Raw genomic sequence first — 17169 nt, forward strand, 5'->3', positions numbered from 1 at the left:
AGCTCTGACAGCAGAATAGCCAGCGTCTGCCAAGAGCCTCCGTTATCTTCCATGACGCTGGTGAGTCACCCAGAAACAAACTTCAGCTCTTAATCAGTTAATTTGCCTGCTACGAAGAGACACTGCAGCTCTGGCTGCCTTTATATCCTGTGGGGTGTGGCTCCATGACTCAGCACTTCCTAGGCCTGCCCCACCCTTGCTTCTGTTGTTTCTGCCTCTCCTGTCTACGAAACCTAGGGTCCAGCCAGGCCTGACTGCCATCAGCTGGGTCTGAAGGCATGGCCTGGGGGGAGGAGAGTCAGGGGATGGAGGCCTCATTATCTCTTCCACCTGGCCTGCCTCTGGCTCCTGGAGCTGAGCCAGGGAAGCCGGTGCTCCCGAGGTAAGTCCTGACGGCCCTTCCCCCTCACTTTCCAAGTCACTTTCTGGCAGGGGCCCGGCTCGGGGGGGGGGCGCAGACACAACAGATAGATAGATGATTGGCTGGAGGGAGAGAGAGAGAGAGAGACACTTCCTGAAGTTTGCAAAGTGACCCACCATGATCTGATTTGATCTTGCCCACGTTAACCACCGATTCTCTTCTCCAGGAGGTCTTCAAAGAAAGGATCGGCTACTCCCACCTCTACGAGGTCCTGAAGAGCCAGAGCCAGCCCACCAAGAAACTGCTGCAGGAACTGCTCAACATGGTGAGATGTCACCGCACTTGCCAATTCAGGGGGCCGAGAGACAATGTCGCTCTTCTTTGTTTTTACAAAGTTCACGCTTTTTACATCTGGTCCTCCAAAACTAAGGAGGCTTTTTTGGGGCCTACCCATAATCCAAAAATGGTTTGCTGATGTCTTTTTGTTTGTTTGGTTGGTTGGTTGGTTGTTTTTTTTTTTTGCAAACTGCTTAACTCACCTTCCCAGCGCAACTTATTGCTTTAGGATTTCCAGGTGGTCCCCTTTCCCAATCCCACTTAGCCTTTCTTTCAAGGTCAAAATTGAATTGAATTAGAATTGAATAGAATTAGGGATAGAATTGAATTAGAATCAGAATTAAATCAGAATTAAGATTAGAATTGAATTGAATTAGAGTCAGAATTGCGTTAGAATTAGAATTATTAAATTAGAATTAAATGTTGAATCAAATTCAGTTGGAATTCAAATTCAGCTAGCACTATTGAATTAGGATTAGGATTAGAATTGAATCAGAATCAAAATTAGAATTAGAACTTTGATTAAAGCTTCTTTGTTAGAATTAGAATTATTGAACTAGAACTAGAACTGAATTAAAATCAGAGTCAAATGAGGGTTAGAATTAGAATTAGCCATAACTCACCGTCAGACCTGTGACCCTTTTCCCAGGCTGTTGAAGGGGACCACACCGCCTCCCCTCCGCGCCTCATCCACAACGAGCAGCCGCTACTGATCCTGACCCAGTGGATTCCCGAGCTCACCTCCCTGGACCTCCAGATCTTCCTTTCGGAGTGGCTGAAGAAAATCTGCAATGCTTCTCTCCAGAGCCGGACCACTTGCGTCCGGGCTGGCATGGTGGGATACCTGTTGGACACGCTGAGCGCCGCGCAGCAGAATCTCGACCGCAAATGCACTGAGAATCTCGTTGACTTACTGCAAGTGCTTGGCGGTCTCTCGATCCGTCCGGGCGAGTTACGGCAGTTGCTGAAACTCCTCCGGACCGAGAATGGCGCAGGTTGTCACCCGTACACCGTACAAGTCGTGCGGGCTCTTTCGGGGATGGCGCGCAAGGAGGGACCCGAGCGGGCACTGCAGTATTTCGACCTGACACCCAGCATGGCGGGGATCATGGTGCCCACCATCCAGAAGTGGCCCGGAGTTGGCTTCGCCTTCCACGCCTGGCTGTGTCTCCTGGCCGAAGAAACCAAGGACGCTCCAGAGGAAACTGGCCGACTGAAGCGGAAACAACTGTACAGGTGGGGGCGCCTGGCGCACATAAGCACTGTGGCACGACACCTGTCATTCATGCTCCGAAGGGGATTGGGGAACCCAGCCTCTGGGTTATGGAGAGGGTTGGAAGCCAGAGATCATTATGTCAAGCTGACACCCGGGCCTGAGAGTGGAGTTTCTCCACCTTGACAACTTTAAGAGGGGAGGACTTCCACTCCCAGAATCCCCCAGCCGGCATGCTTTAAGAGGGAAGGACTTCCATTCCCAGAATCCCCCAGCCGGCATGCTTTAAGAGGGGAGGAGCAACTTCCAGAATTCTCCAGCCAGCATGGCAGCCTGGGGAATTCTGGGAGTTGAAATCCAGCTACCTTAAAGTTGCCAAAGCCAGAAACACAACCCTAAACTAACATAACTAACCATGATTGAAAAGGCAAGCAGGTTGCTCCTTTCTGCTGGAGAAAGTCTATTGTCAACTTAGTTTTGGAAACAGGACTCCTTTATCTGCTCAGGTAAATCTAAAAACCTGCAACAAAGATGAGCTCAGGTGGGTTCCTTCCTTCCGATCACCCACCTTTCCTTCCTTCCCATCCCACGCAGCTTCTTCACGGCCAGTGGGACCGGCTTCGAAGCCTTCTTCACCACGGAGGGCATGTTGGTTGTGGCCGTTTGCACCAAGAAGGAGTATATGACGGTCGCTCTGCCAGAGATTCCTTTCAACGACGCAGCCTGGGTGAGCGATGGATGGGCTGGGAAGGTTTGGGGTGTCCGAGAACAAAATCCAGGGGGCCCACACTGCAAGTGCTGGACATTTGTATCTGAGTCGGGTCCCCTCCAGTTATTTTAGACAACAATTAAACTGGGATTAACCAAGATTGCACCAAGGAGGCTTATCTGGATGGTTACGTGCTCGAATCCCCCAAAAGCTATAAATTTGGGGTACCATTTTGTGCAGGGAGGGTGCAGGAATATCTACAGGGGGGGCAAAAAAATGAAGATAACATCTCTGGCCAATTAAAGACACATAAGAATAATTGCAGGGTTCGGATCTTAGAAGCATGGCTGCCATCTTGATTTTTTCTGACCTCCATTTCTTGTGGCTACCTTTGGGGGAGGGGCTTTATTTGGGGGAACCACAGAGAAACCCCCCTCTCTAAATTTCTAACCAGCACTGATCAGTTTAGGAAGCTTAACAGGAATTTTAAACTTTGGAGGGCTTGTTTTTAATGGAGTCAAGAAAATTACAGGTACGCCTCAACTTACAACCATTCATTTAGTGACCAACTGAAATTGCAAAGGCACTAAAAAGACTGACTTAATGACCAGTACTTGCACTTATGACCGTTGCAGTCTCCCCACAGTCCCAATATCATCGCAGCCCCCACAGTCCCGTAATCGAAATTTCAACACTTGGCAACATGGTAACAGCGTCGGCCAATCCTATGATCGCCATTTGCGACCTTCCCAGCCGGCTTCGGATGAGCAAAGTCAATGAGGGAAGCTGGATTCACTTAACGACCACATGATTCATTTAACAACTGCAATTAATTTATTTAGAAACTCTATATGGCCGCCCACTCACTCTCGGTGACCCTAGAGGTCTTGTGTTCCTTAACAACAAAAAGTCGTAAAATCGGACATGGCTCACTTAGCAGTGCATAATTCAGGTCCCAATTGTGGTTGTAAGTCGAGGCCTACCTGTATTAAGATACCACTTGGAGATTGTATCTCTTGAAAATTATCTGCTTAGCCGATAGTTTTCTGAATTGAACCGTTTTGTATGCTTTTCATCGTCTTTCTGTTGGAGTGAAACCACTAAGCTTTGCTTCCTTTGGTTGCTAGCATTGCGTTGACGTGGTCCACGTTGTGGGCCGCCGGCTGTTCAGTCAGAACCTGGTGAACATTTTCGTAGATGGTCAGCTCCAGAAAGTGGCCCAGCTGCGTTTCCCGTCCCTTGGCGAGGTACGTTGTCCTCGGATCATGCCGTACAATTTTATGGATCTGTAAAAATTGGCACCCAGAAAGACACAGGGGATCATTAAAACTAGTACTACTGGCGACAGCTTTAGGAAAGCCAGTGATATCCATCTACTAGCAAGGTGGATCACATTTGTTCCTTTGAAGAGATCCAGGACAGGGGTGTCAAACTCAATTTCATCGAGGGCCACATCAGGGTTGTGTTTGATCTCGGGGGCGGGGGGCGGAGTGGGTGTGGACAAGGTGGGCATAGCCAGTTCGAAGTCACTTGTGTCGAGGCGCCTGTGGTGGTGTTGTGACACAGACCCAAGTAGGTATTATTAGACGATATCAGTTCAAAAACAAACAGACTTTATTAGAACAGCTGAGAATTAACTCATTCTCAGCGTAGTCCCAACTAAATCAAAGCAAATTCTTCACAACACAATTCTTCAGTCTAATCACTGGTGCAATTAAGGCAAATTGACAAAGGTTTTTCCTGGCAAAAATTCAAAAGCAGAAAACGCCGGCAAGAAATAAATGCAGCAAAGTCAAAGAGCCAATCTATCAATGTTGTTTTCCGACAAAGATCCCAAACGCTGTTGCTGGTCTTTTAAGCCTTATGGGAGTGGCCAATCATCTCTTGGCCTGACTTCTGAGTTGTCCTCTCTGCTTGAGCTGCTCTTGCCTTCTGGCAGCTCTTCTCATGCCTCTCTACTGTCAGCCTCTGGAGGCTCCGGAGTCTGCACCTCACTCCCCGATGGCCCTGGCCCCATCTCTGACGCAGAGCCCTCATCCGGGCCTTCCCCAGCCTCCAGGACTGGCCCACGCTCTTCCTCAGCCTCATCGCTGTCTGACTCAGTTGCCAGCTCTGCAGGCTGCTGGCGGACCACAACAGGTGGACCGAGCGCTCTTCCAGTGAAAATGGGCCAGTCCTTCGCTGTTTCCAGGGCCGTCCCACTGGCCAGATCTAAGCACCCTGCGGGCCAGATCCGGGCTCTGGGCCTTGAGTTTGACCCCTAATCTAGGACAACTCACCACGGTCAATTCGTCACATTCAACTTTACTGCAGGATAATCAGATGCTGTATTAATCATTTCTTTCAGTTACTTTTATTATTCTCATTTTCATCGAAATTATTGTAACTCTTGTATTTCTGGATTGGCTTTATTTTATTATTATCGGCCATGGTTCTGCCGAACTTAAGCTAAATTGTATTTGTTGAATTGTCCTGCGGTGAATTGTCCTGTGGCGAGTTAGCTGTAGCGAGTTGTTCTATAGCCAGTTGATCATGGCAAGTTGTCCCGTTCCACCTTCAAAGATCCCACAAAAACCATCTTCAGGAGCAATGTTGGTGGAGATGTCCCGTACAGGTGATCCTTAACATACAACCTATTATTTATTTATTTATTTATTTATTTATTTATTTATTTATTTATTTATTTATTTATTTTATTAGATTTTTATACCGCCCTTCTCCCGAAGGACTCAGGGCGGTGTACAGCCAACATAGTAAAAACCCCACAATATACACATTAAAACAAAACTTAAAACCAAGCATATAACTTACATGGCCAAAATTTAAAACAATTTAAAACCCTAAAATACATAAAAACCCCCAATTTCAAATTTTAATTTAATTTAATTTAAAAATTTAATAAAACTTTTAAGCCAGTCCCGCTTGAATAAATAAATACGTTTTCAGCTCACGGCGAAAGGCCCGAAGATCAGGCAATTTAACAACCCATCGAAGTTACAGCAGACCTCAAAAATGTTACCTTTCGACGCAGATCCGAAGTTCCAATATCACTCCCAACCTGTAGATACATAACCATTCTTCGGGCACCAGTCAACACAGTCATATTTATGGCTGTTTGCAGCATCCCACAGTCACTTGACTTCATTTTACGACCGTTTTGCTGAAAACCGGCCCTTCCAGTTTTCAGGGGGACTGCCTTGGTAAAGCACTAATAACTTAATGCTTTCTGGTTCACTTAATGACGGTGGCCTTCACTGAATGAGTGCAGTGATTTGCTTAATGACCACCAGAATCAGGTCATTCACCTGACCCTTTAATACCATTCCGAGTTATGAGCATAATGGACAGGTTCCTTTATCATGAGTTTGATTCTGTGGCTCCCGAGGACATGGACAGGTTGCTGGGGAGGTTACATGCAACTACATGTTTACTGGACCCGTGCCCTTCCTGGTTAGTGCTGGCTGCTCAGGAAGTGACACGAGGCTGGCTCCAGGGGATTATAAATGCTTCTTTGATGGAAGGGGTTTTCCCCGCCGCCTTGAAGGAGGCGGTGGTGAGACCTCTCCTCAAGAAGCCTTCCCTGGACCCAGCTATTTTGAGTAATTATCGTCCAGTCTCCAACCTTCGCTTTGTGGCGAAGGTTGTTGAAATGGTTGCATGGCAGCTCCCCGGCACCTGGAGGAAACTGTCTATCTGGACCCGTTCCAGTCCGGCTTCCGACCGGTTATAGCACGGAGGCGGCTTTGGTCGCGTTGGTGGATGACCTCTGGAGGGCCAGGGACAGGTTGCTCCTCTGCCTTGGTCCTATTAGATCTCTCAGCGGCTTTCGATACCATCGACCATGGTATCCTGCTGCGCGGTTGGAGGGATTGGGAGTGGGGGCACCGTTTATCGGTGGTTCTCCTCCTATCTCTCTGACCGGTCGCAGACGGTGTTGACAGGGGGGCAGAGGTCGTCCTCGAGGCGCCTCACTTGTGGGGTGCCTCAGGGGTCGATTCTCTCGCCCACCCTGTTCAACATCTATATGAAGCCTCTGGGTGAGGTCATCAGTGGTTTCGGGGTGGGTTATCATCTGTACGCTGATGATACTCCGCTGTACTTTTCCACCCGGACCACCCCAGCAGGCGGTCGAAGTGCTGTCCCGGTGCCTGGAAGCTGTACGGGTCTGGATGGGAGAAACAGACTCAAGCTCAATCCCTCCAAGGCGGGTGGCGGTGGATGCGGGCACCCGGGTCCAGCCAGCTGCATCCGCAGCTGACTGTTGGGGGCGAGTTAGTGGCCCCAAAGGAGGCGGTTCGCAACTTGGGTGTCCTCCTGGACGGACGGCTGTCTTTTGATGAACACCTGGCGGCCGTCGCCAGGAGGGCCTTTACCAGGTTCGCCTGGTTCGCCAGTTCGTCCCTTCCTTGATCGGGATGCCTTATGCACGGTCACTCACGCTCTGGTTACGTCTAGGCTGGATTATTGCAATGCTCTCTACATGGGGCTGCCCTTGAGGTGCACCGGAGGCTGCAGTTAGTCCAGAATGCGGCTGCGCGAGTAGTAACGGAGCCGCTCGTGGCTCCCACGTGACATCGCTGCTCCGTAGCTTGCACTGGCTTCCTGTGGTCTTTCGGGTGCGCTTCAAGATTTTGGTAACTATCTTTAAAGCGCTCCATGGCTTAGGACCCGGTACTTACGAGACCGCCTGCTGTTACCTTTGCCTCCCACCGACCCGTGCGCTCGCACAGAGAGGGTCTCCTCAGGTGCCGTCCGCCAAACAGTGTCGGCTGGCGGCCCCAGGAGTAGGGCCTTCTCTGTGGGGGCAGTGACGCTCTGGAATGAACTTCCCCGGTCTCGTCAAGTGCCCGATCTTCGGACCTTCCGTCGTGAGCTCAAAACATATTTATTCATTAAAGCGGGACTGGCATAATTAGTGATGTATTTTAATTGGGTTTTTAATATTTTTTAACTTTTTAATTTAATTTAAATTTTAATAATCAGCCTTTAAATTTTGCTCTTTTTAATTGTTGTTTTAAACTGTATATATCTTTGTTTTTACTTTGGCTGTACACCGCCCTGAGTCCTTCGGGAGAAGGGCGGTATAAAAATTTAATAAAATAAAAATAATAAATAAATAAATCATTGTAACTTGAAAACTCCCTGTAGACTCATTACTCTTAATAGCCTTCAGATTATGGGAGGAGAAAATCAGACAAGACCGTCCTAATCTTGTGGGCTCCTGAGCTTGGGAAGACAAGAAAAGTCCACATTTTCAGTTGGTTGTCCATCACTCAAATGAGCAAGGAAGAGATGGACAGTTTGGTTCCTTATTGAACCTCCATCAGTCCAATTTCTGGTTTGGAGTGGAGATTTTTCATGTCATTGCTTTGACTATCTCCTCAATCCAAAATCTAGAAGGTTAATTCTATCACCTTCTCCATCTTCCTGCTTCTCCATGGAGGAAGTGTGTAAAGTCATGGATTCCTTGTAGGAACCCTACTTCTTCTTCGGTTCCTTGGTCTTCTCCGAAACTTGGTGGTCTATTTTAGATGCCATCGTGAACTCAAGAGTTTCCTAGTTGGCTGGTTCTGCTTAAAATATAAAATCACCTGTCTTGGACAAGGGATTGGACTAGATACAGGGGTCTCCAACCTTGGCTACTTTAAGACTTGTGGACTTCAACTCCCAGAGTTCCTCAGCCAACTTTGCTGGCTGAAGAATTCTGGGAGTTGAAGTCCACAAGTCTTAAAGTAGCCAAGGTTGGAGACCCCTGGATTTAAAAGACCAACAAGGTCTTTTCCAGTCCTATGATTCTATGTCCAGTTATAAAATCCAGAGAGGGATATTGATGGTTACCATTTAAAGACATCTTCAGATGTTCTCCAGGTAGTTAGGACTTCAGCCCTGACAATTTTGTATGATCACTTCACAGGGATTATGGGTGTTAAGGTTCTAGTGGTTTGGAGGCCATCAACTTGGAAAAAAGAAAGTCTAGAAATATTTATGGAAATATTTATATCTTCTAAATGTCCAACTTTTCTCCTCTTCCTGGCCAGGCCTTCACCTCTTGCTGCATTGGTTCTGCTGGCCATCGGACTACAACCACATCCACGATCTACTCGCCACCGTCTCATTCACCAGATCTGGAGTTTCCAACGCATCCTTTTCTGAACCGCTCACAATCCTTCCCAGCATCTCTGGCTTCTCACACCTGGACGCCCATCCCGCCCCGGGAAAGCATGGTTTCCACCATGATTGCGGGGACCCAGGACACCGAGTGGGGGATGCCCACCTCTTTGGAGGGCCATTTGGGGTCAGTCGCTATCTTCTACGAGGCACTCCAGCCTGCTCAGGTGAAGGCCTTCTTCATGGCAGGTAGGGCTCTGGAGGAACCATGTGTGATGTCCATCTCACCCAAGGAGACTTGAAGGATAGGCAGATTGGACTGATGTTTGGGATGGGGATGTTGGTGGCCCAAACAGAGCAGAACAAGAGCGAGGAGGAGAGCAGGAGTTAAGGATGGGACACGTCTTGATGGAGGACAATCATCCAGAACTTCAAGCGATGGTCCTTTTGAGGAGGACCTGCTCCTATTGTGCTCTGAATTTGAGGACACCAAGTCTTCCTTCTGTCGTGTCCCACTCCTCCGCTCACGGCCGGGTCAGGGAAATCCGAATCAGGCGTGCCTCTGCAGCTCTGCCAAAGTCCTAGCAAAGTTATCAAGGCAGGCAGGAGACCAGAAAGTGACTTCAGCAAGATAGGTTAGACTTTGCCTGACTCAGAGAATGCCAGAAAGCAGATCCTTTATATAGGCCATGGGGTGTGGCTCCATGACTCAGCACTTATCCAGGCCTGCCCCTCCCTTCCTTCTGTTGCCTCCGTCTATCAAGTCTTCTGACGCGAGGGTCACTCCAGTCTGCAGCTGTTGGTAATTGACCTTCCTCAGGCTCACATGCTGTGAGGGAGGGGGAGGGGTCTAGTTGCTCCGTTTGCCTGGGCATGGAGCCAGAGCTGGGGGCTGGAGGTACTTCTTCCTCCTCAGCCTGTCTGGGCATGGAGCCAGGGCTGGGGCCGGGAGGCATACTAGGACATTCCTCAGCGTTCGGAAGCAGATAAGAAAGCCCCGGCTGCGGTGAAAGCGGGCGAGACACAACACCTTCTTTGACTTGACACCAAGTCTTCCTTCTTCTGTTTCTTTCTGCAGGACCAAATATCGCATCACCATTTAAGCCTGATGGAGATTTTGGGGAACTGAGTAGCAAATTACTTTTGTACTACACACCCCAGGTAAGGTCAATTCTGAATTTCTGCACAGTTTTGGTCAGGTTCCTCTACAAGGAGGACCTAGCTACATTTGGTCATCCTCAGAGCTGGTCTTTGCCTTTCTTTCTCCTTCGGTGATTCTCTAGGCCTGTAAAAGCAACATTTGTCTGGACCTTTCTCCAAACCATAACCTGGACGGGAGGCTGACAGGACATCAAGTGGTGAACTGGGACGTTAAGGTAGGTGGGAATCCATACTCACGTCTTTGAGGAATCATCTTGGCTGTTGGGTGGAAATTGTCCCAACTTCTCTCTGAGACTGTTAGCTTGTCTGTAGGACCAAGTCAGGTCTCCACGGAAGTTCTGCTATGACCACCACCCCTTAGAAGACCATTTTGAGATGTTCTGAGGCCCACGGTGTGATGGTTCTCAAGTAATGAAGCTTTGTTTTGGGTTTGTGCGTAGGATGTCATCAACTGTGTTGGCGGGATGGGAGCTCTGCTCCCTCTGCTGGATCAAGTAGCATCTCAAAGAGAAGAAAGCAAAGAGATCCAGGAGATACATGATTTGGTGGGGCCAGAGTTGACGTCTTCACGGAGTGCTCAGGGCTTACACATTCCCCTGGGAAAATCTTCAGGTGATAAAAATCTGCCATTTGGGGGAGGGGGATACAGATAGCACAGCTGGCTAGGGCAGGGGTCTGCAAACTTGGCTCTTTTAAGACTTGTGGACTTCAACTCCCAGAGTTCCTAAGCCATCTTTGCAGACCCCTGGGCTAGGGAATTCTGGGACTTGAAGTCCACCACCTGAAAGTCACCGTTTTAGACAATGGACAAGATTATGAAGGTGATATCCATTGTTGGCTTTTTTCCAACTTTAGAGGGCAGACTGGAGAAGAATGGAGTGGCTGCATTTTTACTACTGGTGAAGAACTTCCTGTGTGGTCACCAAGTTAATCAAGAGAGTTTAATCCAATGTCACGGTCCGGCCATCATTGGAGCCTTGCTACAGAAGGTGAGTATCCCCATACACACTTCCATAGAGGGGCAGCCTCATCTAGATTTCCAACATTTTGATCTGTGTTTCACTTCTCGGTTGTTTTATAGGCCAAACATGACCATGTTGCTTCCTGGTCAACAGTGTTTCAATGTAATCTTCCAATCTCTCTTTCTAGTTCTCAATCTCTTAGTGGTCTCCTGCCCCTTGCTAACAATGTTGTGTTCCTTGCTTAGCTTTCCAAACTCAGCCAGATCCAGCTGCCTCTGATGAACTAAATACAGGTAGTCCTTGATTTATGGCCATAATTAGGGGCCAGAAATCCCTTGTTAGGTCGTACGGTCATTAAGCAAGGGCTCCCATGACTGTATCCAATTTTACAACATTTTTCGTTGCCGTTAATAAGCAAAACTTCGTGTAACTGCAACTTTGCGACTTCCTGCTGGCTTCCCCAGTGCCGTGGCTTGTCGGAAGCCAGCCGGGAAGGTTGCAAATGGTGATCGTGTGAACCCGTGATGCCCCCAACCATCATAAATACCTGATAGTTGCCAAGCACCCGAATCACGATCAGGTGACCACAGGGTCGTAAGTGCGAGGACCGGTCATACGTTACTTTTTTCAGAATCATCATAGCGGCTGCTAAAGAAAGAGTTGTAAGTCAAGGACTTCGTAGTGATACACCCTTTATTTCTGTTTCCCAAAAACAGAATTGCTGATTGTCAAAAATTCAAGATGGTGGCCCCCCACCAACCATTTAATCAAAACTCCTTCCCTTTTTTTTAGAAGTGTCACAACCTACATAGTTTCAGACACATGATTGTGACCATCATGTTTAATTTTTCTGACCCTGCCTGCCTTAGTGAGGCTTCATTTGCATTCCTTTCCTTCATAAAAAGCGACTCTATTTCCATAACATTTTCTTGTGCCATTTCCTAGTCTTTCTCCATTATTTGAAACCATGGGGACTCCTGGGCGGGATGGGGTGGGGCGGGGCCAGCCTGTCGTCGGAACTACCGGTTCACCGAACTGGACGTAAAATTAACATTCGAACCGGTCCGAACCAGCTGAATCCCACCTTCTCTTTGAAACCCATTGAGTGAAATAGGTACTTCTTTTCTGACACTGAAGATTAAAGACCTAGTGTCATCGGATACCTGGATCATATTACCTACCGTATGTGGTGGACATGCGTTGAAGCGAAAAGATATTGGACTAAAATGCACACATGGTTGGAGAAAATGATTAAAAAACATATAGATTTTAAGCCAGAAGTTTTTTTTTTATTATTGAAAAAGTTTTAACAAACAAAAACATTTTCACCCTTTTCCCCCCCCTCCCCCGCACAAAACCCCCTTCCTCCCTCCCTTAACCCCCACCCCCACCCCGGCTTCCTGGTTCAATCACAAGGTATTGTTATACATAAACCAAACATAGAGTAAAATTTTCCCTTCTAATCCAATTAACCTCATCCAAATCTTTTCATCTCCCAACCCCCTCCCCATTACATAAAATAATACTTCCTAATTATTCAAAGGCAATCTGATATTTCTTAATCTGATATCTGTTTTGTAGATAATCAATCCATTTTTTCCATTCAATTAAATATCTTTCCTGCATATTGTCTTTTTAAAAAACTGAGATTTTAGCCATCTCAGCCAAATTAATGACTTTCAATATCCATTTTTCTATTGTAGGTATCTCTTCTTTCTTCCAATATTGTCCAATCAACAGTCTTGCTGCTGTTATTAAATTCAGAATCAATTTAGTCTCAATCCCTGTACAATCCGTTATAATTCCCAAAAGGAAAAATTGCGGCAGGAACTTTATCTTCTTCTTCAGTACATTTTGAATAATCCACCAAATTCTTATCCAAAAGACCTTAATTTTCTTGCAAGTCCACCAAATATGAAAATATGTAGCGTCATCACAGTCACACCTCCAACATTTCGCTTGGATATCAGGATAAAGCCAGAAGTTTTTTTTGTTGGGAATTATACCTGAAACATATAGTAGATTTAAAATATTTGATTGTGAATATTATTGCAGCAGCTAGGATTGTGTTTGCTAAAAATTGGAAAAATGAGAAATTACCTTTGCAAGACGAAATTATTAGGAAGATGATGGAATGTGCAGAGATCAGTAAATTGACATTTGAAATTAGAGAACAAGAAGATAAGCAATATTACAAACTATGGGATTTATTTTATCACTGGTTAGGAGGAAAGATATGCTAGAAAAGAATTTAAAAAGGTCGAGGTCAAGAGAAGTAATTTGAATTAAACTAATTTAGGAGAATGGAATGAATAATGTTATTAGAAAAAATACCATTGTTTAATTAAAAATTGAATGAGTAAGAGACTTGGACAATGTAAGACAGACAAATGAAAGAGATGTTTATTTTGAAATTGCACAAGAAGATATGTAAACACATTGTAATTGGATTGATGAGATTTTTATGTTTGCTTGTTGTAAAAAAATAAAAACTTTATAAAAAAAAAAGATTAAAGACCTACTAACTAATCCTTTGTGAAGGTTGAAGGGTCTCTTGATCCAACAGGACACCTGGTCCTGTCCCAAAACGATGTGTGGGCCCCCAATTCTTCTTCAACTTCAGCGGGAATAATGGGTGTTGTAGTCTGGAGCATCAGTTCTTTGGTGTTAAATCCCACGGGATTGGGTCTGGAAGAGCAGAAGGAATTTTGGGGAACAAGGGGACGAAGCCACAGGAACTCTGCTCTTGGACAGGGTGCCTGGTTAGATATGGAGGACACAATCTTCACGTAAATCTTCTTTCCACGTTCCGCAGGTCTCCAGCCAGCTGGTGGACATGAATGTCCTCATGGCCTCCCAGATTCTGATGGAGGCGGTGGCCTCAGAAGGACACAACCTCTTGCTTCATCTCCTCTACCAGGCCCTCCTCTTTGACTTCCGCATCTGGACCAACAGCGATTTTGCCGTCCGGCTAGGTAAGGGCAAGGTGGTCTAGATCAGGGGTCTCCAACCTTGGCAACTTTGAGACTTGTGGCCAACTCCCAGAGTTCAACTCTGGGAGTTGAAGGCCACAAGTCTCAAAGTTGCCAAGGTTGGAGACCTCTGGTCTAGACTGAAAGACCCATCATCCTTGGGGAGAAGATTAGTCCTTCAAGAGAGTGAAAAGATCCTTTTCTCTACCTGTGGAGCATCACAGAGTCTTTCCATGGGTTAAAATTCTTCTGAAGGGTCAGTGGTGTCCTTTCTTTGGTCAAATTGCCCCATTTCCATGATATCTCAAGCAAGATATAGATGAAACCCTATGACTATCTAAGGAGGACCCCTGCCTTGAGAATAGGATGGGCAGGTATGACCTACCTTCTTTCTCACCTTGTCTCTCTCTGTTTGATAGGACACATCCAATATCTGTCCAACATAATTAAGGATCACAAACAAAGGATACGGAAGAAATATGGAGTGCAGTACATCCTAGATGCCATCCGGACCTATTACGGGTGAGTGGTCAAGGTGTCCTCTTCTCTAACAGGTCTCTTTGTTCCTTTTTCTACTTTCTCCGTTATAACCCTTTTCCTCCTGCTTCTCCTCAGAACCTACAAGGAGAAGCCCATTGCCACCGATGACCTTCGGACAGTGCAAACGTCCCTCTTCAGCCTCATCAAGGAATTCTTCTGCAGGAACATCTCCAGCGATGAGATGCAAAGCACCATGAACTATCTGGCAGCAGTAAATGATGAGAACCAGGTGGGTTTGGGACCGAACCAAGAACTTGCAGAAATGGGCTGGAGAACATAAAGGTGCCTGGAGAGAGGGAGGGACCAAAAGATGGATGGATGGATAGGTGGAAAGATGAATAGATGGATGGGCAGATAGATGAGCGTCTGGATGGATGGATGGATGGATGGATGGATGGATGGACGGATGGATGGATGGATGGATGAATGAAGAGGTGGATGGATGGATCGCTCGATGGATGGATGAAGAGATGGATGGATGAAGAGATGGATGGATGGATGGATGGATGGATGGATGGATGAAGAGACAGACGGATGGATGGATGGATAGGTGGAAAGATGAATAGATGGATGGGCAGATAGATGAGAGTCTGGATGGATGGATGGATGGATGGATGGATGGATGGATGGATGGATGGATGGATGGATGGATGGATGGACGGATGGATGAAGAGATGGATGGATGGATAGTTGGAAAGATGAATAGATGGATGGGCAGATAGATGAGAGTCTGGATGGATGGATCGATAGATTGATGGATCAGTTGATGAAGAGATGGATCGATGGATCGATCCATCAATTGATGGATGAAGAGATGGATGGATGGATGGATGGATGAAGAGATGGATGGATGGATGGATGGATGGATGGATGGATGGATGGATGGATGGATGGATGGATGAAGAGATGGATGAATGGATGGATGGATGGATGGATGAACAGGTTGGTTGACAAGTAATCCTGCTTATTAACCCTGGTATCTTCCAGATGCGCTGGACTTCATCTCCCAGAATTCCCCTCCTGCAGAGCTAAAGGCTAGGAATGTTGGGAGTTAAAGTCAACCATACCTTAGAAAGTTCTCTGTGGAAGGGAGATGTTCTGAAGTATGAATTCTTGCATTGGGCTGCTGGTTTTCAGGATTTACTATAAGGAGAGGTCAAATCCAGATTTCAGACCTACCACAAACCATGATAAGCTGATAAACTATGGGCAACATCTAGCAAGGTTTAACATGATCTTTCCAAGATGTGCACCCAGAACAAACCTAGACACTGTTGCATTGAGATTCAGAAGGAGAGGTCCACTTGGACTTGATATAACAGCTGTTTGTACCTTCTGGTGCATCTTGCAGGTATGTGGGATACTGGAAGTGATCCAGAGCCTGCAGAAGAGTTCCCCATGCCAGGACCAGCTCTTCGCTTTCCTGTTTGAGCCAGGCAATGTGGAGGTCTTCTTCTCCCTACTCATTCAACGGAAGTTCTCGGATGAAGTCCGGGAGAGAATCTTCAAGGTAGGAATTCATCTCAATAAGCTTTGGGTATCTCCCTGGGGTTCTTACTACTAGTGATGGAGACAAGTTGGGTCCAGCTGAATCTTCTCAGTAGACGGAGACTTGAAGCCGCTCATATACATATAAGGTTGTGGTTGTGTGTGGAACTCCTGTGTAGGCACGGAGGTGTGAGATAATCATAAAACCAGTAAGTTGTTCAGAAGGCTCTTGATCTTCAGCTCTGGAGAGGAATATCTCCAAGCTCCACAGAAAGTTACACTTCTCCTGCTAAAAATAGCCTCCTTGGGCTTCCTTCCTTATACAGGTAGTCCTCGACTTACAACCATTCACTTAGTGAACGTTCAAAATTACAACGGCACCGAAAAAAGTAACATATAACCGTTTTCCACACTTACGACCATTGCAGCCTCCCCATGGTCACATGATCAAAATTCGGATGCTTGGCAACTGGTTCATACTTACGACAAGGGTCACGTGATCCCCTTTTGCAACCTTCTGACAAGCAAAGTCAACGGGGAAGCAGATTCCCTTAACAACCATGTGACTCATTTAACCTGCAGTGATTCACTTAACAACGGTGGCAAGAAACCTCATAAAATGGGGGCAAGGCTCCTTTCACAACTCTCTCGCTTAGCAACAGAAATGTGGAGCTCAGTTGTGGTTGTAAGTCGAGGACTAAGTTGAGGGTGTTGTGATTCAACCTGTCGAGAACATTACAACCGATTATCTCAGGTCCCACTCCAGTGCAAACCACGTTGATAATTTTTGTTTGTTTTTTGCACAGATTTTGTACAAGTTGCTGAAGTACGAGAAGATCCACGAACGGTACAAGCATCGCTTGAAGCTGAAGGACATCGGCTACCATGGCTTCATCTCGTACCTGAACGACATCCCGGTTTCTATACTGTTCTTCCGGTGCCTTCTGGAACAAGTCCTTGGAGCAGGTACCTGCCCAGGGGCTTTTTATAGTTTCTCTGCTGGCTTCTGTGTCTGGAAAGTTCAGTAGAACTTCAGGAGAAACATCAGGAGAAGGCCCATGTCTATCAAAACACCGCTGTTCATTTTAATCCTACTGCTCATCCTGCCCACTTAATTATGAACATCATGGATCATTCTTGGTCCAAATTTTGGAGCTGAATAGCTTTCTCCTAATCTGCTGGTCAGTTTCAGATCAGTTTTGGAGCAAGGATCTAGAAAGAAAGCGGGCAGTGCCTTGACTGAGTTCTAAACCTGCTTTGTAGTAGCTAGTCGTGAACTGAAGGAACTTGCACATTTTTTGTACTTTCCTAAAGTACAA

At 46.5% G+C, this 17169-nt stretch overlaps 1 protein-coding gene across 1 annotated transcript in view; it reads left to right on the forward strand.

The window, feature by feature from the left end:
- The window catches only part of NBEAL2 (neurobeachin like 2), a 161784-nt gene that overhangs the window by 93136 nt on the left and 51479 nt on the right, over window positions 1–17169 (forward strand). The window contains exons 12-25 of the mRNA XM_058180000.1: window positions 588–686; window positions 1347–1933; window positions 2505–2637; window positions 3747–3866; window positions 8658–8976; window positions 9806–9888; window positions 10011–10103; window positions 10329–10500; window positions 10744–10877; window positions 13666–13825; window positions 14242–14344; window positions 14438–14591; window positions 15714–15872; window positions 16657–16816. Coding sequence (XP_058035983.1) covers window positions 588–686; window positions 1347–1933; window positions 2505–2637; window positions 3747–3866; window positions 8658–8976; window positions 9806–9888; window positions 10011–10103; window positions 10329–10500; window positions 10744–10877; window positions 13666–13825; window positions 14242–14344; window positions 14438–14591; window positions 15714–15872; window positions 16657–16816 — 2476 coding nt within the window. The remainder of the gene's footprint in view (window positions 1–587; window positions 687–1346; window positions 1934–2504; window positions 2638–3746; window positions 3867–8657; window positions 8977–9805; window positions 9889–10010; window positions 10104–10328; window positions 10501–10743; window positions 10878–13665; window positions 13826–14241; window positions 14345–14437; window positions 14592–15713; window positions 15873–16656; window positions 16817–17169) is intronic.

The sequence above is a fragment of the Ahaetulla prasina genome, chromosome 4 (assembly GCF_028640845.1).
Source record: "Ahaetulla prasina isolate Xishuangbanna chromosome 4, ASM2864084v1, whole genome shotgun sequence".
Taxonomy (NCBI): domain Eukaryota; kingdom Metazoa; phylum Chordata; class Lepidosauria; order Squamata; family Colubridae; genus Ahaetulla; species Ahaetulla prasina.